The 20,445-nt window shown below is 53.7% G+C and overlaps 2 protein-coding genes across 5 annotated transcripts in view; one reads left to right on the forward strand and one right to left on the reverse strand.

Moving 5' to 3' along the window:
* TMEM53 (transmembrane protein 53) overlaps positions 1-8,785 on the forward strand; it is a 34,630-nt gene extending 25,845 nt beyond the window's left edge. Inside the window, exons 4-5 of one of the 2 annotated variants that reach the window (XR_003794304.1) lie at positions 257-361; positions 3,703-8,785. The gene's annotated coding sequence lies outside the window, so the exon portion shown is untranslated. The remainder of the gene's footprint in view (positions 1-256; positions 362-3,702) is intronic. The other variant, XR_003794305.1, reaches the window with a different exon arrangement.
* The window catches only part of RNF220 (ring finger protein 220), a 223,181-nt gene that overhangs the window by 6,047 nt on the left and 196,689 nt on the right, over positions 1-20,445 (reverse strand). For 2 of the 3 annotated variants that reach the window (XM_029227360.1, XM_029227361.1), the window contains exons 5-12: positions 18,122-18,223; positions 13,570-13,612; positions 9,843-9,886; positions 9,267-9,399; positions 929-1,025; positions 623-709; positions 428-483; positions 233-311 (exon numbers count right to left, since the gene is read on the reverse strand). In XM_029227360.1, the coding sequence (XP_029083193.1) occupies positions 233-311; positions 428-483; positions 623-709; positions 929-1,025; positions 9,267-9,399; positions 9,843-9,886; positions 13,570-13,612; positions 18,122-18,223 (641 nt within the window). Of the gene's footprint in view, positions 1-232; positions 312-427; positions 484-622; positions 710-928; positions 1,026-9,266; positions 9,400-9,764; positions 9,887-13,569; positions 13,613-18,121; positions 18,224-20,445 lie in introns of all 3 variants that reach the window. The other variant, XM_029227359.1, reaches the window with a different exon arrangement.

Consider the following 20,445-nt stretch of genomic DNA (forward strand, 5'->3'; position numbering starts at 1 on the left):
TCCCTGGGCGGAGGCCTCTGCAGCGGGCGGGCAGGCAGGCAGGCTGACTGCTCCTCCCTCCACCAAGGCTCCCAGGGCCCGGGCCCAGAGATCAATTCACAGAGGCATGCTCAGCACCAGCTGGGCCCCACCGTTGGCTGTGTGCCCAGGGCAGCAGGCCTTCCTGGTAGCAAAGGGCCCCTCGCCCTCCAACTGAGCTGTGGTTCCCCGGGCCTCCCTCCTGGCCACTCACTTCTCGATGTCACTGTTCTTGCAGGTCTTCTGCATGGCCTCCTGCTTGCTGCTCTCACCGTTGCTGGTAGATGGCATCTCTGCTGGGACAGAGAGGCAACTCACACTCTGGCCAGACTGGGCAGCACAGGTGAGGGGTTGGGTTTAAGGCAGTCACTACCACCCCCCATCACTCCTGACCTGCGTCAGGACTTACCGTCACTGGCCCATTTAGAGAACTCAGGTGTGATGCGTGTGCTGGGAGGGCCACCACTAGAGGAAAGGAAGGAGGAAGAACGAAGTGGGCCCTGAAGGCAGGCAGGATAACCCTGAGGGCGGGTACTGGGTTGACACCCACCTCAGGGCTTCCCATCCCTCTAACCCACCCGCCCAAGCCTGTGCCCACACTTGCTTTAGGACTGCGCCCCGGAGTGCCTCTCTCTCCTTGGCTTCACCAGGCTCCTCGCCTGTGCAGGGGATGACGTCGGCCTCCGTGTATCTGGCATGGTGGTCAAGGACAATGGATCCTAGTTTGTGGTGGGCCATGAGGGTTGAATCCTCAGGAGGGCTCCCCCGGCCCAAGCTGAGACACTGACCCTGGCGGGGGGGGGGGGGGGGAGGTGTGTGTGGATGAGTGACCGGAGGTGCTCGCTACTTTTCTTATTCCCTTTGGACTGTCCCACCAGCCCCACCTTGTCCCGCAGTGCCCCAAGGATACTGTGGTTTCCCATACTCCAGAGTGTCATCCCCATCCACATCCAAGTCAGCATCACTGTCCGGATTCTCTTTGCCGCTGCACATGACGAAGCCAGAGCCTGTGGGAAGCAGGATATGAGGAGGGCCTGGGGCCAGTAAGACGAGTCCAAGGGTACCCCTTCTGTTTCCCTAGGTACGGCTCAGGTTTTGGGCTAGGCAAGGCCAAACAGAAACGTGGGCTTGGGATATAGAGAGCCAAGAAACTTGGGTGCTCTTGACTCTGACATTTCAGGCCTTTTCACTCTGCATACCTCAGCCTTCTCTGCACTGCCTACTGCTCCAAGTGGTCTCTGCTTATAAACTAGCCCATTCACACACTAGGTCAGGTCCTCAGGAGACACCTAGTCTAGGCCTGCTGAACACCTGTCTTCCAGGTCTAAGAAGAGCAGGAAGAAGACAGAGACATTCAGGTCTACAAGGCCACCCCCACCCAGGACCTGGGCATCCCGTGTCCCATGGTCCAGCCTGACAAGCCTACCAGAAGGGAGAGTAGGCTGGCAAAGGCCCGTCATAGCCATACAGCGGGACCCCCAGCCAACGTCCTGGTTTTGGCCATCAGGTCCTTGCCAGCAAAAACACCAGGCAGCTGTTCAAATATTTGGTGTCTGAAGTGCCTGACATTAATTATTCATCCCAACCTCACTCAGCCCAGATTCCTGGACAAGTGCAGTTATAAAGGGATTAAGAAGGGATGGCCGAGGGAGAAAAAGCATGCACACCTGCTTCTCAAAGCAGTCCATGGAGGCAGGCAGGTGGGCGGAGGCAGGGCCAAGGGCCGGGCAGGTAGCTGACCTCACCGAGGAGCATCTGGCACAGCCACAGGCACTCTCGGCCAGTGGCGGCGGTGGTGATGTAAGGCGCTGAGCTGCTTAAGCTACTCCAGACCCGCTCACCTGCCATGTGGTCTGACTCCCAGGACCACCCTTCCTGGTGGCCCAGGGCCAGTGACCACAAAGCTACTTCTCCCTCCCTGCCCATGTCTTCTCCCAGTGGTCCCTGTCTCGGACCACATCTCATGAGCCAGTGGAACAGCCCTGCTGGGGACAAAAGGGGCTGAAAGCGATGGGATCTGGGTTGAGTGGAATCAGAGGTGTGAAGCAGCTCAGGGTTCTGCCCGATGATCTCAGAAATTTCTTGTTCATTCTTCCCACTTCCAGGGTCTTAACACGCTCATCAGGGCAACAGACATGTACCGGGTTGTCATGCCTCTCGCCTGTTCCTTCACCCTGTTACCTTAGAGCTCTGACCCTTCTTTTCCCTGCTCCAGCAGTGTCTGCAGCTCCCCTCTGCACACACGACCAAGTCCCAGCTCCTCAGTTAGACATGCTAAGCTCCGGATGCCCCCACTTCTCCACCTTCCCTCTTTCTCTCACTTCACTCCATAAGCTCCACATATACGGATAGACTACTTACTGCACCTCAAACGTCACCGTGTCCTGCTCATGCTCTCCCCTCCATCTGGAATGTTCTCCACCTTTCAAGCCCATTTCGAAAGCACTTTCTTCCTGATCCTTCTTCTCCCTCCTACACCTCTGGTCTCTGGTCTCACAAAGGTTCCACCCAACCCAGAGGGAAGCAGCACCAGGGAAAGAGAGAGGCCAGGCACTGCCCAGGCTCCACCCCTCCCTGCCAGTCCTCATCTGCCCTCCACAATGAGGCACCAACAAACTCGAGGCAGCAGGCAGGTCAGCAGCAGGGCCATTAAGCTGAGAAAACACCAAGTTACAGCTCTGTCTACTGTTCACGGCCAAGTGTCCTGACAAGCAATTCCTGCCTTGTGGGTGAATGGCACCTCTATAAACCCTCTGACAGTTTGGGAGACAAACTCCGCCATCAATCACAATGTAGCCGTCAGGTTCACTTACAGCCTGCGCCTCCCGAGCTCTGCCAACCTCCCTCCCCCAAGTACACACAGCTCAGCAGTCAGCCTCACATCCTTGGCTTAGCCAGGGCCTGCCCGGCCCTGCCCAGTCCTGCCTTTTGGGTGGGCGAGAAGCAAAGCCGAGAATCCTGGCACCACTCCTCAGCCCAGTATGGCTCCCATGGCAAAGCTGAGAAAACTGGGCACCGCCAAACTGCTAGGAAAAGTCCTAGCTTCTCAACACATAAAGCAGCCCAGTGGCCGAAGTCCTTATCTCTGCAGTCTCATTGCCTACCAGGCCTGGACCAGGTCTTGTACTCCAGTGGAACATAGCTATTGTGGTTTCCCAAGTCCTGCATGTTTTCTCATGCCCCCCTGCCTTTGTACTTCCTGTTATCTCTGCCTAGAAACATCTCCCTCTTGGTCTACAGAACAAATTCCTGCTCGCTCTGCGAGTCTGACTCTTCTCAATCATGCCTTCTATTCATAGTGCCTACACATGGTAGTTGCTCTATAAATACTTCCTGAATGAACTCACCTCAACATTCTCTCAACCTTTATCAAACTCACCCTCTGCCTGGCTTGACACTGAAGACAGTGTTTCCAGATCTGATTCCTACCCTCAAGGTGCTGAGTGTGGACGAGATGTCCCCAGACATTTCTACATAGGGGTCCTTTCTGTGGCGTCCATCCAGGCTCCTGTGCAACTCCAAAATCATATTTATTACCATGTATTGTCACTGTCCCTTACCAGAATGAAAGCCCAAGTCTGTGATCTCAGCGTCATCCAGCACAGAGCTGGCCAGGCCCACAGCGGGTGCCATACAACACACCCAAGCAGTAATGGCTTAATGCCAACAATGCTGTTCTATTAGGTCCTGGGAGCCCTGTGCCAGAAGGAAGGCCAAGGCCTGATTAGCCGGTGGCCTGGAGAAACCTCTCAGGCCACAACCCTCCCTCTCAGACCCCAGCTCTCAGGTAAGCCGCGACCTTCTGCTCCCTTGACCAGCCTGGCAGGATGGAGAGCACAACACATCTTGTTTGCCAAGGAAAAGGCCTGTCTCTGGTCTGAGCAGTTTCCTCTGACCCTGACCCCACGCCCCAGCAGAGACAGATGTTGGGAACCTCTCCCTACCCCCACAGGTGTTCAGAACAGGCTGCCGCCACCAATTTCACTCTTGTGCTGCCCCAGCCAGCTCCAACCTCCTTCCCAGCACATTAAACTTTATTTTCTTAATGAAATGTCACTTGCTGACTTCTGGCAGAATCATAATAAAAAGAAACAGCCATAAAGCCATTTTATGCAGACAGCTCCCCTGCCAGCTTGCGCCCCCCACCCTGCTTTGAGAAGAAGGCTCCACAGTCATTTTATGTTCTCAGCTGCTGGAACATCCCAAGCCAGTACTCAGAGGCAAGATGGCACAGAGTACTCCTTTCCAAGCCTCTGGCTCCTGTTCTGTGTAGCTCCGGGGATAACAGGCAAGCTGCCACTCCTGATGCTACTATCCAGGGAAGGGACTCTGCCCCTGGGACCTGCAAGATGACCCAAAGTACCCTTTAGTCACCAGGGAGGCCGCCTTGCTGAGGCTCAGCCCCACTATATTGTGGCACAAAGGGCTGGGCTGCCGCCCACAGGCAGACTAAGCCTGAGAGTCAGTGATGCTCAGCAGTGGGGGCCTGGTCCTGGGAGGACGGGCGGTGCAAAAAACCTCTTCCCTCCAACTGGACACTAGCAATAGAAAGGGAGAGGGTTAAGTGCATATATAAGCCTAAATTTTATAAAAACGACCCCCCTCGCATAAACTCCTTTTTTCTTAGGTCAAAGAGAGAGAGAGAGAGAGAGAAAAATCAGCATTAATTTGATCAACTGATCAGATAATCGATTGAGAAACTGGAGATGCCCGCTTACTGGGGGCAGTAACGTCGTGGAACATGAAACCACAAAAACAGAGCCATCGATTTCCTCACCTGCTGCTCCCAACAAAATCAGAGCCCAGGGAGAAAGGAGTCCCGGGGCCTCTGGAGGCGTGTGCTCTCCAAAGGTGTGGTTTGGGGGTGGTGGTGCAGAGCAGCAGCTTCCGGAGAGTTTTACACTGGAATTAGTTACAGATGCAGTTACGGTGTCTTGTGTAAACGCCATCGATTGGGGAGCTGACAGTCTGGGGAGCTGCGATGCGGGACAATCAATCGGCCTGCAGTGTCACCTGCCACCTCGCTGAACAGTTGACAATGCAATTATCCAGTGTGGAGGCAGGGAGTTGGCGTGTGTCAAACGCACTTAGCCACTTTCCGGGCCTCCTCGATAACGTGTTTCACTGCCTCACGTCAGGAGAGACGCAGAGAGACAGACGCCGTTTAAAACCACTGATACTTACTCCTTCTGCCTGTACTCCCCCGGTCCCAGCTTAACAATTGTGTTCCAAAAGGCGATTAAATCCCGTCAGTCGCCACAGGGGACAAGAAGGTGCCCTGCTCCTTGCCACCTCTCCTCGCCCCTCCCAGCAGGCAACAGTCATAACTAAAGGTAGTAAGGAGGCAGAAGGCAGCAGCCCTAACGCTCTCCATTCCAACACTGCCTGCAGCAGTCGGCTGTTCCAACACCTGTCACTGACTGCACCTGGCAGCAGGGCTGTGCTGGGGGACATTTTTAGCATCTGGGGCTCCTATCTTTTGGAAACCAACACAGCAAAGGAGGCAGCAGCTACGGCCAGGCCAATTTCTCCATGCCCCTGGGCTAAGAACACCTCTCAACCCCTTGACCCATAATCTGGAGCTCAAGTTTTATCAAGCAACAGCCAGTTAAAAGACCTGTGCCACAGCTGCCCTGCCTGTCCTCTCCATGGCATCTCATCCCAGGCCACATGGAACCAACTTAAATCTAAGGCAAGAACTCGAGAAAGATGCAGTTCCTAGGCCAGGATTGGGGCAGGGCAGAGGCCCTGGACAGTGGGTTCTCTTAGTATCATCCCTGTCCAACACCTGTTTGATTCAAAGGGGCTCAGTGCTGGATTCCAGGGATGCATTTTCCTCCAGGGCTCAAAGATGGAGCTGCAGCACCTTCCACTTCCTGTGCTGCCTCCTGGGAAATCCCTCCATCTCGCCACTCATGTGCCCACCACATCACTGTGACCTTATCTGAAGCCAACCATTCCATATTCTCTCTCCAGCTTGTCCATTCCAGATATGATGAGCTCCAGGCTCCCCCAATCCAGCTGGGTGAACTTTCACTGGCAACCAAAACAGGAGGGACCAAAGCTCCCACCACAAGTCTCTTCTCCGGGACCCAGGAGCTGGTGACAGGCAATGAGGAGAGCTGGGGCTCATTCATCACGTACCTCCGTCGACTATAGGCAGGAGCGGGTTTGTCCCCAAGGGCTGTATAATTAGGTTTCCGCTGTGGCCCGGCCTAGAGGTCCCTTGCTCTGCCCAGGGCTGGCATAGGGCACCAGAAGAGCGTCTTTCTTCCCTAACTGTTGAGCTCTTTTAGGGGAATGTTGGTGAAATACTAGGGTCCATGTGCTGCCCTTTATGCAATTATTAACTCTGGGTGGGGAGAAACAGCAGTAGCAGGTTAGCAAACCTAAGGTTCAGAGAGGACAATCGACAGCTTAGGCACGCAGCTCAGGGCGTCTCCGAGAACTGAGAAGGCCAGAGCGTTTCCTAGTCACTGAAAGTTTCTTCCAAACTACTCTCTTGAAAACTTTATCTCTTCCTTCAGATTCTTAAAGATCCACTTCCAGCTGGACCTATCTCAGTGCTTACCTGTTCTGTCTGGTCCTTCGCTTTGTCCTAAAATACCAATTCCAAGTACTCCCAGGCCTAAGCAATCTGGGCCTCATCCTCAGTAACCACAGGCCCCATCTCCAAGGCCCATTCCCCTCAGCCAAGTGTCCCACCAAAACCTCTTGCTTGTTCACTGGTTCCACGGCAGAATACATTCGAGGAAACCGATCTGCTCCACCAGACCAGCTCCCAGTGGGCCTGGTGGGAAGCTTTGCTGAGGACGATGAAGGGGTCCTGGTCCGGAAGGAGGGACAGGGGGTGATCGGATACAGGAACTTATCTGCAATTCTTTCATATCCAACAAGAACAGCAATCTCTGTTCTGTCAGCATGCACAGCTTGGCTTAAATGGGCCTCACCACTCGCGTGCTCATCCTGCCTCTGCTCCCTCTCTCTGAAGTCGGCTGGGCAGCTTCTTCAGCCAGCGTTATCACTCCCTCTAACCGGTCTTGGCAGGCAATCTAATTCCTCCTGAAAAGGTCACCGCCATTTTAACTGCCTTTCCATCACATTAAGCACGCGCTGCCCGGCTTGCGGCCCAGCCCGCCCAGCGGGCGATCAATGCGCTACACTGACACCAGCCCGCCTGGCGGGGCCACACCCAACCCCCCAAGAGTTGGGGCCTATCGGTCCTGGCCAAGGAGGGTACACTGACAGATGGCCAGCTCCTGCAGACAGGGTTTCGGGGGCAGAGGCGGTCAGGATCAGACAGGGCCTCCTTTGATAGCACCCCCCACCGAGGAGCCTCAGCCTCCTCCGCTCCACTGCGCCCTGCTCTCTGCCTCGTGGCCCCTGCTGATCTCGCTGTAAAACAGCCTTTCAAGTTTGCCTGTCTTTTGACTGCACTAAGCTGTTTAAGAGGCGGCAGCAGCTTCTATCAGGAAAGCCGGAGCAATTCTCTGCAGATAAAGGCACCTCCGGCCCCCGTTCCCTCTTCAAGTCTCACTCTCATTCTCGCTCTCCAAATCGCTCAAAGAAAAGCCCCCTTTGAACTCCTCTCAGGAATTCTTGAAAAGAACAACCTCACAGTGTAAACACTCAGGGAAAACTGACACCCCCCCATAGGGCTGAAGAGCCCCTCACACCCGCTCTGCAAGTGTGTCCCAGCGCCTGGGAAATACTTGGTTGTAGCAGCAGGCCCCATGCAGCTTCATCCCCCTAAGCCCTGTTTGGCGCCCAGAAGCCACCAGGTCCAGTTCTGTGCCAAGAAACCTGACTAAAAACTTGCCGCAGTAATGGAAGATATGAAAATCTGCAGCCACCCAACAGAGCGAACCCAGAGCAGCATCCTGGAACTGCCCCTGAACAGACACCTGTGTGTACAAGTCACTGGACCCTGGGCTTTGCTGCTCATCTTCCCTGGGCCTCAGACACTTGGAAACTCCAGGATAGGACCAGAGTGAAATGGCAAACGGACATCCTCCCAGCTCAGCGCTCAGGCTCGGGAAACGGTTTGGCCTGATTAACCTTCCTGATTTACACTTTGGCTTGTCCCCAAACACTCGGGCAATATGAGAGAAGCCCAGAAGCATAACGCCACACCTGGGCTCGTGGCCCCTTCATGTAGCCGGTCTGCCCTGGATGGCACTGTGGGGACCGATCCTCAGCACCAGCCCGAGAAGCACTGCCCCAGTGAGGCAGAGACCCTCCTCCCAGCTGCTGTGAGATTCCCCAGGGACCAGACACAGCAATACTCCCAAGGGTGTTGCCCAGAGAACTGGAGGCAGATGGGAAGCAGACTGGATCACTTCATGACCACAAGCTGCAGTGCCAGATGTGCCTGTGCACAGAAAGAGAGAAGAGCTGGAGGCTGACAGCTCCCCCTTTGCCCTGCCCAAGGCAGAAGGCTTTGACAAGAGGACACCGACCCTGGGCACCTACCAGTCTGCTATTTGACCTGGTGGGGGTGGGGGACTTCCACTGGGCCAAGCTGTATCTCTCCAAGGAGCCAAGTAGGTAGTGGGGCTGGGCAGGGTCCTGCAGAGTCCTCTGCAGCAGTGGGGGAGAGTCCCAGGGAAGCAGGGAGCAGCTGGGCACAGGCCCCTCTTACTTCAGGGCAGAGGGTGCCCAGGGAGAAGAGATGGGATCAGAGCTAAAATTAGATTCACCAGTGAAGCTCATGGGAGGTCAAATTTTGCCATAACTCACTCTCTCCTCTGTAACTGATTTCCCTGACATGGGGCTGAGGAGGAGGGGCCGGCGGGGGGAGGAGTGGGGGGAGGGGGGCGGGGGGGAATCCAATGTGTTTGCCTGGAAGCCCTCGGGGCCCCCAGTGCTGGAGGTGTACAGCAGGTTGCTGGATTCTCATTTATCAGCCTTAAGAGGGATGGAGTGATAAATGCATAACCGTCCCTTTAATATTTTATGCAGGTGCTAACGTGGCTTGGCTGTCACCTTCAATGCATCACCCGAGGCTGAGAGACCCCCTCGTCACTCCTAGCCTGCAGCCTCACAGTTCCATTTCCCCACCCAAATACATCCATTTTAGTATGCACATCACAGGCAGGCAGCACGGTCACAAAGGAGCCCCACCAGCAGCAGCTCGCATGTGGTGGAATGACCAGCCACCAGCCCTGGCCTCTTGGCTCCCAACAGATGGATACCCAGCAGAGGCCTGGCCACCCGAGTGCCACTGCCTATGTGTCAGCTGCTTGTACCTCGGAAACCACCTTCCAGGAGAGTGGTGGCCCGTATCCGCTTCTGCCCGCACCACTCATACTCCTCAAAGCGGTTGCTGTTCTCATGCTCGATGTCCACGGCATCATCCTCAGCCATGCAGGAGCCTTCCCTCTGTGAAGAGCAGAGCAGGATCATGCGGGTCCCAGGCCATCCCTACCTGCTCCCCAGGGCCTGCAAGGAAGGCACAGCCCTAGCCCCAAGCTGCAGTGTGCCCCACAGGCCCCCAGCTCTAGGGCTCCTTTGAAGTAAACCAATCTAGAGGTCAAAGACCTGGGCTTTTCCCCAATAGTTTTCCACTGGAGCCCCAGGGGAGGAGTGGGAGAGCGAAAGCAAAGGAAGAGAGCAAAGAACAGAGAGTAAGAAGCTGCTGAGACCACAGAGGGACCCCAACAGCCCACAGATCTGGAGGCAGTCAGCAGCCAGTGTCAGGGGAAGGAGGAGAGGGGAGGGGAGGGAGGTGGTGATGGCCCCTCTACCTTAGAAAGGCAATGCTCCACATGCCTACTCATCTCCTGCTCCGATCCTGCCAGGGGGCGGCTGCACAGGGGACATACCTGCCCTTCATCTTGCTTCCTCCGTTTCATTTTCCCAATCCGAGCTGCATGGAGAAACCGAAAACAAAGCATAGAACAGGCAGACGGTCACTGTAGTTCCCAAGGTCCCAGTGGAGCTGACACATCCTGACCTCCTGCCAGCCATTAGCCCTTTTGTTCAGTGCCTCATCTGGCCCTCATCATGCAGCACCTTCGGCTCCTTTGGGGACTGGACCTTGCCAAGAGCACCTGGGGAGGAGATTGGTGCTAGGCCAGTGAAGTGTCCACTCTTCGGCCACAGCTGGCTCAAGCTCAACCCTTACCTTCCTACCTGCAGTGCTCAATGAATCCAGTGAGCAAAGATGCTCTCCTTGGCACTTGCTATGTGTCTCCCCAGAAGGCCAAGACCACAGGCTCTTTTAGAGTCAAGAAGCATAACTTTAGAGAACATTTCTTGGCTAGAATCCAAGGTCCCTCCAGGGGCCTGATTTGGCCTGCTGTTAACTTATCAGTTAAAACCCCTTTGTTCCTGGGCCAAGAGCCCTGAGGTACAGACCTTAGTGTCCTATGTAGAATTACCCCAGTGAAATTTCTCTCATGTCCACTGGTCCCATTTTACAGAAGAGGAGACTGAGGCCCAGTCATAAAGGTATAGAGGATCTGAGTCAGACAGCCCAGATACCTTGAGAGGGTAGCCCTTACTGTGCCTACCCAAACCTGTTCCATCATTTCTAATCAGTGCAGAGGGCTCCCTGCCATGCTGTCCCGCAGGGGGTTCAATTCCAAAGTGCATGCTGCAAGCCCACAGCACTGCTAATTAATGCCGAGAGATACAATCATTTCTCATTAGCTCACTAATCCCTCTCTGCAGCCCTCCTGTCACTGAAGCAGGAAGGGGTCAAAACAAGGGAGTCTGTTCCCTCTATCCACTCCTGTGATGCAACAGGAGTAGAGCTAGCCACTCTGAGACCAGACTGACTGGGGTGGGGGTAGGGGTGGAGCCAGCCAAGGAGGGAAGGGTTCCCCACTGCAAGGCCAGAAAGAACTTCCTGTGGATACTGACCCTGGTGGAAAGCTCATCAATGCAGTTTAGGGAGCGAGACACAGGTGAAAGGTGATGCAGGTGAGAGTCGGTAAGTTACAGTTTAGAGCTTCAATTATGTGTAAGGTTCAGGGCCAAATACCTTATACAAGGTAGCTCATTTTATTCTATATCCAGAAACTAGGTTGTATTATCCATTTTAACAGAAAAAGATAGTCAAGGCAGTTGTCCAGGTAGCTAAAAAGTGGCAAAGGCAGCATAGGAAACCAGGCCTGACTCCATAGCTTAGAAGGCTCTCCTGTCCCAAGAGTGCCCCCAACTGATCAGCATCAACAAAGATTGATCTTGTGAGTGTGCTAGGTCAGCAAGAATATGCACTTGGGGATCCTGCCTGTTGAGGGTCTGAAGCAGGACTCCAACCCTAAAACAGAGTAGCCCTAGAAAGAGCCCAATCAGCAAGAAAGCCACCATCCCACCAGGACTGAGCATGGAGTTTGAGAAACCGTGGTCTGCAGCCTGGCCCATCTCAATTTCCTGTGCTCTCACTATAGGAGACGTGACTATGTTCTGGTGCCCCGCTTCATTTTGTGGACAAAGATCTAGACTCCTTCACCTTGACTTCCCTAACCCTTGGACTCTCAGGCTTGGGCCATCTTGACACTCTAGAGCAGGGGTCCCCAACCCCCAGGCCACGGACCAGTACCAGTCCATGGCCTGTTAGGAACCGGGCCACACAGCAGGAGGTGAGCGAGGGAGGCTTCATGTGTATTTACAGCCGCTGCCCATTGGTCGAATTATGGCTTGAGCTCCACCTCCTGTCAGATCAGCGGCAGTACTATATTCTCACAGAAGTGCGAACCCTACTGTGAACTGCACACGCGAGGGATCTAGGTTGCGCGCTCCTTATGAGAATCTAATGTCTGATGATCTGAGGTGGAGCCGAGGTGGTCCCATCACTCCCAAATGGGTCCATCTAGTTGCAGGAAAACAAGCTCAGAGCTCCCACTGATTCTGCATTATGCTAAGTTGTGTAATTACTTCATTATATGTTACAATGTAATAGTAATAGAAATAAAGGGCACAATAAATGTAATGCGCTTGAATCATCCTGAAACCATCCTTTCCCCCCACCACTGTCCCAGTCTGTGGAAAAATTGTCTTACACAAAACCAGTCCCTGGTGCCAAAAAGGTTGGGGACCACTGCTCTAGAGCCAGGGCTAGGATGGAGAAGGGATGCTAGATATCAGAAAGGCATTGAGCAAGGTACCCTGAGACTTCTAGAAGCCTGTATGGAGCAGTGTGCCAGTACAAAGGTTCCTCCCCTACCCGGCCTAAAGCTCAAGGGAGTGCCTCTCTGGTAAGAAGGAGACTATGACAGGCACTGATAATTGAATAAAGGAATGAATCTCATAGGATTGCCAAGGAAGGCATGATACTGGATGCTCTCCTTGCCCAGGCCACCCATGCCAGAAAATTCCTTGTAGTCCCAGGAAAGTCCCTGATGGATTGGGCATCACCTGGAAATTCTCAGATAAGCAATTGAGGTTTGATTATTCTACTGCCATTCATCTTCTAAGTCCTGAACTAAGCTTACTAAAACATGATAGGGAAAGTTTGCTCCCTACCTAGAGGCTTCCACTGAGTAGGACAAGTCAAAGTATTGCCAAGGAGGTAGCATGGCATGGTCCAAGAAGCACAGGCTCTGGAGATAAACAAACCAGTTCAAACCATGGTGCAGTTACATCCCAGCTGTGTGGTTTTAAACAAATCACCTTCACCTCTCCCAGCCTCAGTTTCCTCATCTACAAAATGTGTGTTAACACTTCCTCTCAGTTATGATAAAGGTGCTTAACATGGTGCCGGCCCATGATAAATGCTCTCCTTTTCCCAGTCTGGGGCTCAGCCTCCCAGCAGAAACCAAGTGGCAGGAACTGGGGATCTTGAACGTCCATGGCCTCACTCACCAGTTGGCCTAGAGACCCCCAAGCCCCTTAGAGACAACCCCCATATATACCACACCCTAGCCAGCACAAAAAACTAGATCATTCAATTGTGTTCAGCAAATAGGAATGTTCCAGAGGCTTAAATCCAAAAGGGGCACGGGGCGGGGGGGGGCGGGATGGTGGCCTGCCAGGTAGTACATACACGGAGTGCTTTCAGAGAAGGCCTCTAAGAGCTGTCGAGCCCACGCTGATCACCTTTGTGAAATGTGGGCCGACTGATAACTCAAAAAGCCCTGGGATGAGTTAGTTCCTGTTGCCGTGGGAACTCCAGATCTCACTGCATTGTCAAGTCTCAGCAGAGAGGCTGTATTCACACTACTGGGCACTGATTAAAAACTGAAAGAAAAACATTCTCAGCGCCCTGCCGGCTTGTACAGTGAGGTCCCAGCAGTTTGCAAATTCAAAACTGAGCTCCCGCGTGGAATTGTGTGGCTTGTTTCTCATTCTCTGGCACTTACTGACCCCCAGGGTTCTTCAAGGCCTAGAGAGGCTCACGCAAGAGCTGGGGACCATAACCTCCACTAGACAGATGGAGAAACTGAGGACAGCCGCCTTGGTCAGCATATACTCAGGAGCTGTGACTGTGAAGAAGCCGCCAGTGGGCCCTGATGTCGAAGAGACCCAGAAAAGTCAAGAACTGCAGGCAGTGAGGGAGGGAGGAGGCCGGGGGTGGGGCGGAGGGAGGGGCCGCGCAAGACTCACCATTCAGTCGGGTCTGCCGGTTGGCTCGCACTCGCAAGAAGGTCTGGGAAAAGATCCCGAGCAAATGCAAAAAAGAGAGGAGAGCGTCAGCGCGGCCTGGAGTCCCGACCCCTGCCCCAGCCCCAGCCCCCGGTCCACACCTGCCCCGCCCCAAACAGCCCGTAAACAAACCTACTTCCTCCCTCCCGCCGGCCCCCCTGCTCCGCCGGCCGCTCCGGGCCTTCGGCATAGCCGCCGGAGGCTGCTCTAGCGGGACCCCGTGGCCGCCGCGCAGTGCCGCCCCAGCCCCGGCCTCCGGCGCTCCGGGCCCCGCGGCCGCCCGGCCGGCGAGGGCGGCGATGCGGGCGGATTCCCCCCGGCTGCCCGGCGGCGGCGGCACCTCAGCTCCCAACGGCGGCGGCGGCCATGTTGGCCTTGATCACGTGACTCGGCGCCGTCGCGCGCCGGGGGTGAAAGTTCAAGAAGTGGTGGGGGCTGCCGGGCCGGGACCAGGAAACAGCGGCTCGCACTCCGGCAGCAACAGGCTGAGGCCGCCCTGGGGTCCCTCCCACCGGCCGCAAAGCCAACCCGCCCGGGTTTTAGTGGCTGCGAGGTCCTCCCACCCTACTCCACGGCGCCTCCCAGCGCGGGGCTCCTTCCGCCCCGGAACCCCGCCTGGCTCCCGCCTCCCGCGCGGCTACCCCTTTGCTGGGGGGATGGCGTAGCACTTCCTGATCGCAGCGGCCCTTCTTACCGCGAGTCCCAACTGTCTCTTCCCCAGTCCCCAGCCTTTCATCAATCCCGATATTAGAGGATTCCCGTTTCACCTGTCTTCTGGACAACCTTTGGAGCTGCCACTGGCAACGCACAGCCACGCGGCCAAAGTGGAACCCAGCATCCCTCAAACAAGTGCCTTCTTCCAGGATTCTCAGTTTCTAACGGGATACCACCATCCACTCTGGTGTGCCCACACCAGATAGTTGAGAGTGAGTCATCCTTGACCCCACCCTCCTTCAGTTCCTCACACTCAAGCCTTCTTTCATCTCAGAGTCTACCTCTTAAGGTCTCCTACATCTTTTTATCTCCCCTTCTGTGTATCTCCTTCTCGCCCTTCCAGGCCTAACCGAAAAATATCATTTCCTCTCTACTTCCATCTCTACTCTCAGTATGGCTTGTACAAATGGTTGTCGGTGGGCTGACCACTCCAGGGATGGGGCTATGTGTGAGTCCTGGGTGAAGCCAGAGCCCGGCATAGCGCTGGGCACAGGCCAGCCATCCCTGCGTGTTTCTTCAGTGACTACACCTATCTTGGATGTCCTTGCTCTAGTTCATAATCTTAGGAGCTCTCTAAATTTGCAGCTGTCTCCCATCTGGCCTTCTCATCTCCAGCTTTTCTCCCTGTAACCCATCTTCCATCGTACATGCAGTGTGATCTTTGTATCATGCAAAATTGACCCTCTTTCTTCTCCCCTTTAAATCCTTTAGTGGTTCTCCACTGAGATCTGCACCGTGGCATACAGGTCGTCTCTGACGTGCTCTGCCTATTTCTCCAGACTCTTCTTCTGCCACTCCTGCTCTCTCCTTTTCCCCTCCTGACACTACCTGTAGCTCTTTGAGCACCCCATACTCTGGACTTTGGGCTATATTATTCTCCATGCACCCATATTCCCTGCTTGGATAACTGTTTGTTGTTCATCCTACAGGACTCTGGGATGACTTCGCTTTTCCCTCAGTGTTGGGTTAGTTGTTTCCTCTGAGTTTTCACAGTCCCTTGGCTTTCCTTTGAACTTGGATATTTTGACTGTTTACAGACCTGTCCCTTCTACTTGGGAGGTCATCTCTATCCAGTAACGGTCTGGCATGCAGGAGAAATCCGTGGGGTGGAGAGGAGGATATTTATGAGGGAAGCCCCTAAGCCCAGTGCAGGGCTGAGAAACAATCTAGGATTCAAGGCCAGACAAACTCAAGTTCAAATCCTGACTTGGTTACTTATAATATATGTGCTTTTAGAAAAGTCACTTCTCTCTAGGCCTGTTTCCTTAGCTATAAATTGGGGGCAATGAATCCTAGCTTGCACAGTTGCTATGAGGGTAAAGTGAGGTAATGGTTAAAGGGTTAGGTAACCCAGCAGGGGCTAAGGAAATGGGAATCCAAACCAGAAACCAGTACCTCCTGATTTCAGGGCCAAGTTTGATGATTTTTTTAAAAACAGTCCAACATAATTGAGCAACTACTACGTGCCAGGTGTTGTGTAAAGATCAGGGGATTCCAGCTTCACTTTCTACCAGTTCCCCTTGTGTTTTACATTCTAACAAAACAACTTCTAGTGGGTCCCCAAATATATCATTCTGTGTTACACCTCTCTGCCTTTTGCACATACATAGTGTTGCCTTGATCTGGAATATCTTTTCTTCCTGGTCCACCAAAGTGAACTCCTACTCATCCTGTTCAGTCATTACCTCCTCTGTGAATCTTACTCTGATTTTCTCTTTCATAGCACTTAAAACACTGGGCTGTAATTATCTATTTGCACATCTAACCCCGTGAGGGCAGGGAGCCTGGGCTGAGCATGAGTGAGTACTAGATAAGTGTTTGAGTAAAGGAAGGAGTAAAGAAGGGGCCTTGGTGAGCCCGTCAGTCTAGTGCAAGAGTCAGGCTCATCATGATAGATTAAGTATGTTCATAATTCTTGGCAGCTCCTCCTATCAAAGAGCTGCGTTTCCTCATCCCTTGATTGTGTTAGCTTTGTGAGTTCCAGAGCCTAGGCCTCAAGAGGCCTTTCAGCTTTGGCCTTCGCCCTCTTGGCATGACACTGCCCTGAGACTGCCAAGTAAGGAAGCCAGTCTAACCTCCTGGAGGATGATAGGCCATATGGAAGAAAACCAAGGTCCCTAATCTCCCAGACATGTGGTGAGGCCATTTTGGACTTTCTAGGCCAGCTAGTCCTCTAGCTGAATGAGCTTAATGAAAGAGGAAAGGCCTACTCAGCCGACAGAATCATGAGAAATCATGAGAGATTATAAGTTGTATTAAGCCACTAAGTTTTGGGATGGATTGTTATATACTAGAAGATAATGGAAACATACTTAAATGGGTGTTGATATAAGATGATCAGGGCAATAACATGGGCATGAAGGGGTCATGAGAAGAGAAAGCTAATCCAGAAAGGCTTCCCGGAGCAGAGGGAAGTTGGGCAGGTTGTTGAGGGATAAATAGAAATTTGATGGGGTGGGGTAAAATAACCCGGTTAAAAGCAGCATGTGTAAAAGCAGAGAGGCAAGAAAGGAGTGGCACAGCCAACGAGTGGTTAGCATTAATCTGGTGAGCACAGCACACAGGATTCACGGAAGGCAGTATTAGGAATGGAAGCTGGAAAGGTTGACTCTAAATCACAGAGGCCTTGGTGCCATGCCTTTGCACACCTAGCGTATGCCTAGCATGCCATGCCTATGCCTGATGGTTACTCTTCCCCTAGTTCAACAAATAGTGGAGCTGAATGCTGTGGCTGAAAGAGACAGGATCCGCCTCTGAAGGCAGGGCTCTGTCTCCCTTTGGGATAGAATTCTCTGGGATGGAGCCTTGTCTCCCTATCCCAGAATCCCCTAGAGTTGGGTCATTTCTCCATCTTGAATCAGGATTGTTTGGGTGAGGACTGACTGCCTTTCTCAAACCAGGGCTCACAAGAGCAGGGATCCCTCCCCAGGGCTGGCACTTTGGGCTCTGCAGTTTGAGTCCCAGACAGGGGCATCCAGCAGAGGAGGTGCTAGTTGAAGCTGGTGTACAGCCCACACTCCGTATTCCACTCACCAAACTCTGCACCCTGACGCCAGGCTGTGTCAGCTAGGAGGAAAAAGTGCCCAGAGAGAAGACCTCGAATTCCAAGAAAGGCTTCCTGTGTACCAGCAGTGGCCCTGGTTCTCTACCCCAGATGACAGGTCCCTGCTGCCTTGTCTCTTTGCATTAGTCAGGGCTGTGTTTCCCTGTTCACATAAGGGCTCCCTGAGAAGCCGTGCTGCCATTTAGATAGCATGTTCCTTGGAGCAAGCCCTGTTTTCTGCCCTCTGACTGGGGCTCCTGAAGGCAGGGCTCTGTCTCTCCTCAGAAGCTTCTGGGGGAAGCTCCTTCTCCTTCCTACCACAAATAAGGTCTGTATAAGCTGGGATATTACCCTTAGGTCCCCCTCCTGCTCTGATGTTTTAGGATTGTGTAGTTATGCCCAAGGCACTCACAGGCAATCTCTCTCTCTCTCTCCCTCTCTCTCTCTCTCTCTCTTTCTCTCTCTCTCTCTCTCTCTCTCTCTCTCTCTCTCTCTCAACGGAACCCTAGAGGAGACCTCCAGATGGCTGGGATGCTTCCGAAGAGCCCACCTGAGCCCAGGTGACCTTGGCATCTCTCCCTAAAATCCATCTATTTATGGCACATTCCCTGACATCTGTGCCTTTCGGTTCAGTTAGAAGCACTAGACACAGAGGGAACCAAACACAGTTCAGGCCTTTCCCCTTGTATCCTGAGGATGGGAGGAGTTAGCCCCAGGCCTGCCCTATAAGGCAGGGCCCATCCCACCCCTCCTCACCTGGTATCTGTCTGAGTGGTGCAGGTCGTCAGTGGCAGACGAGTGTGGTGATGCTGTCGGAGACTCTCCTTCCCTCTTGATGGAAGCAGACAACAAGAGGGACTGGAAGAAGAAAAAGGACACGTGGCCTCAGGCTGAATGAGACCTACAGTCAGTTCCCTAGAGTGTCCGGACCTATGGAGCTTTTGGGATAGAGGCAGAGAAAAGGAGGGCAGAGGGGTAGAGACCGCTTGAGATTCTGAAGGCATGTGGTCAGGCTCCCCAGAGTCTGGTTGTGGGAAAGGATAGCTTGATCCTAGGGATGGGTGGAGACCCCTGGAGAGGGTCCAACCTCTTCCACCCCAGCGAATCTCTGTCCCAGTGGGGCAGGCCTCCCAGTGGGCTGAGACTATATATAGGCTTTGTTCTCCCATAGTGAGCAGAGACTCTGGGACCCCTCTGAAGGGTTGGGGGTAAAGCCACATCCCTGCTGCCCTGCCTGCCCCTAATACAGGCTGGTGGCAGCCCCGCTATGGAGACAGTAAATTAAATAGTGTGTAAGAGTTTCCTTCGTGCAGCTAGGGATGTACACTGGCTCCATTTATCCCTGTGCTGTGGCGATGACCCCAGCAAAAATCCCAGCAAAATTAATCCCCCCATGTCAATCCTGCATGGGCTCTTCTACATATGCCCGCAGTTTAGATTAATAAACTGTCTGCTTTAAATTGTACACGAGCACCACAATTCTAAATACCACATGGCACGTTCAGCCTGCTCTTGCTGCCTCTTGCCAAGGCCTGTTCAACTGCAAACTGGGGCCTGGAGGCCTGAAAGCAATCCATACTTCCTACCCCCCACCTTTTCCAGCCTGCACAGCCCAGAGCCGGAAGCATACAATTCCCTAGGAGGCCTCCCCAGCTTAGAAAACCATGCCAAATCGCCACTGACAGCCCAAAGAAAGCAATTTGGGAAAGATGGAGCAGCCATTTATCCTTCATCTCCGACTGAGCCTTAGGATGTGACCTGCATGCGGTGGCCACGCTGCACATCCTCAGGCAAGGGCCCTGGGAAGTGGGGGGCAGCTGCTGGTCTGGCAGGGTTCCCTGACTCAGCCTCATCACAAGAGCAGGAGGAGGGAAGAGGCCAGGCAGGGACTGGGATGGGATTCCCTGCAACTTGGAGCCCCTTCCTCACCTACCCAGGCCCAGTGGGAGGCCTAGTGGGTGCCTTGGCCCCCAGCTCGGAAAAGAGGTAGGCTTTCAGGCAATGTCCTTTTCCTTCTCTGGTCCCAAGGAGGATGCTGAGGAGGGGAAGCATCGTGGGGCCCCTACCCCCCCATCATGAGAAAGTTCACGCTTGTGTGCTCTCTCATTCTCTCTAGGTTAGAAGCCCTGAAAGGCCTCAGCATTACACCTGGGGCAAGCGGAATAAAAAAAGGTCACTGGCACTTTTTAAACATGGACCAAAAAGCAGTAAAATGTGTTTTGAAGAAAAAATCCCGACATTAAATCATGACTTTTTGCCTGGCTCTTCGCCTCATTAAAAGTGGCCTTTTGGAAGGTAAAATTATCATTGTAAGCGATAAGATCTTTAAGAAAATAATTCACGGCTTCTTCACCCTTTAATATGATAGCCGCCACCAGCTAATTTTTTTCTTAATGGCAATGAGGCCATCAATCTTGTCTGAGGCCCCCTCGCCCTCTCCTCCTCCTCCCTCCCTCCTCCCTGTCCTCTCAGTCTCTTGCTTGAACCTTCTACCTCGTGCCTCTTCTACCCATGACCTGCTTCCCTAAAGCCCCATTCCAGGCTGAGGACAGACCCTGAGACAGGCAGCTTTGGGGGCGTGAGCCTATATCTAGAAGTGGGTGAGCGGTGGCCCTTGCCTCTAAGTCTGATTATCAATGAGCCCACGTTGGTGGTTGCAGGAATCTGCACATATTTAAGACTTCCTGTATGAGTATTCTGACGGGGCCAGGTGGGTGTGCATCTGTGTATGTGGGGAACCAGGTGTGGACGTGGATCGTGTCTGTGTTTGTGCTTTGAACACAGGCCTCACTGGGGTCCAGTCCCCAGCCTGCCGGCCATGCTCAGGTGTCAGGGGTCAGTGGTTGTGGCTGACCTGGCAGCACGTCCGTGACCTGCCTGCCTTAACCACAGCCACTGGAGACTGCAGCCTGGGCCAAGCTCCGCCAGTGTGGCCCCCCCCCTTCTCCCCCAACGCCTTTTCTCTTTAGGGCTGGGAGGGCTTTGCTTCCTTGGCCAGGGCCTGCATCAGTCCAGGGCTGGGCTAGGTTCCCCGCCCCTCCTCTGTCCAGCTTGCTGTGTTGAGTGATTTCCTGAATGAA

Source organism: Monodon monoceros, unplaced genomic scaffold, assembly GCF_005190385.1.
Source record: "Monodon monoceros isolate NGI ecotype Baffin Bay Population unplaced genomic scaffold, NGI_Narwhal_1 Super_Scaffold_18, whole genome shotgun sequence".
In the NCBI taxonomy this organism is placed as follows: domain Eukaryota; kingdom Metazoa; phylum Chordata; class Mammalia; order Artiodactyla; family Monodontidae; genus Monodon; species Monodon monoceros.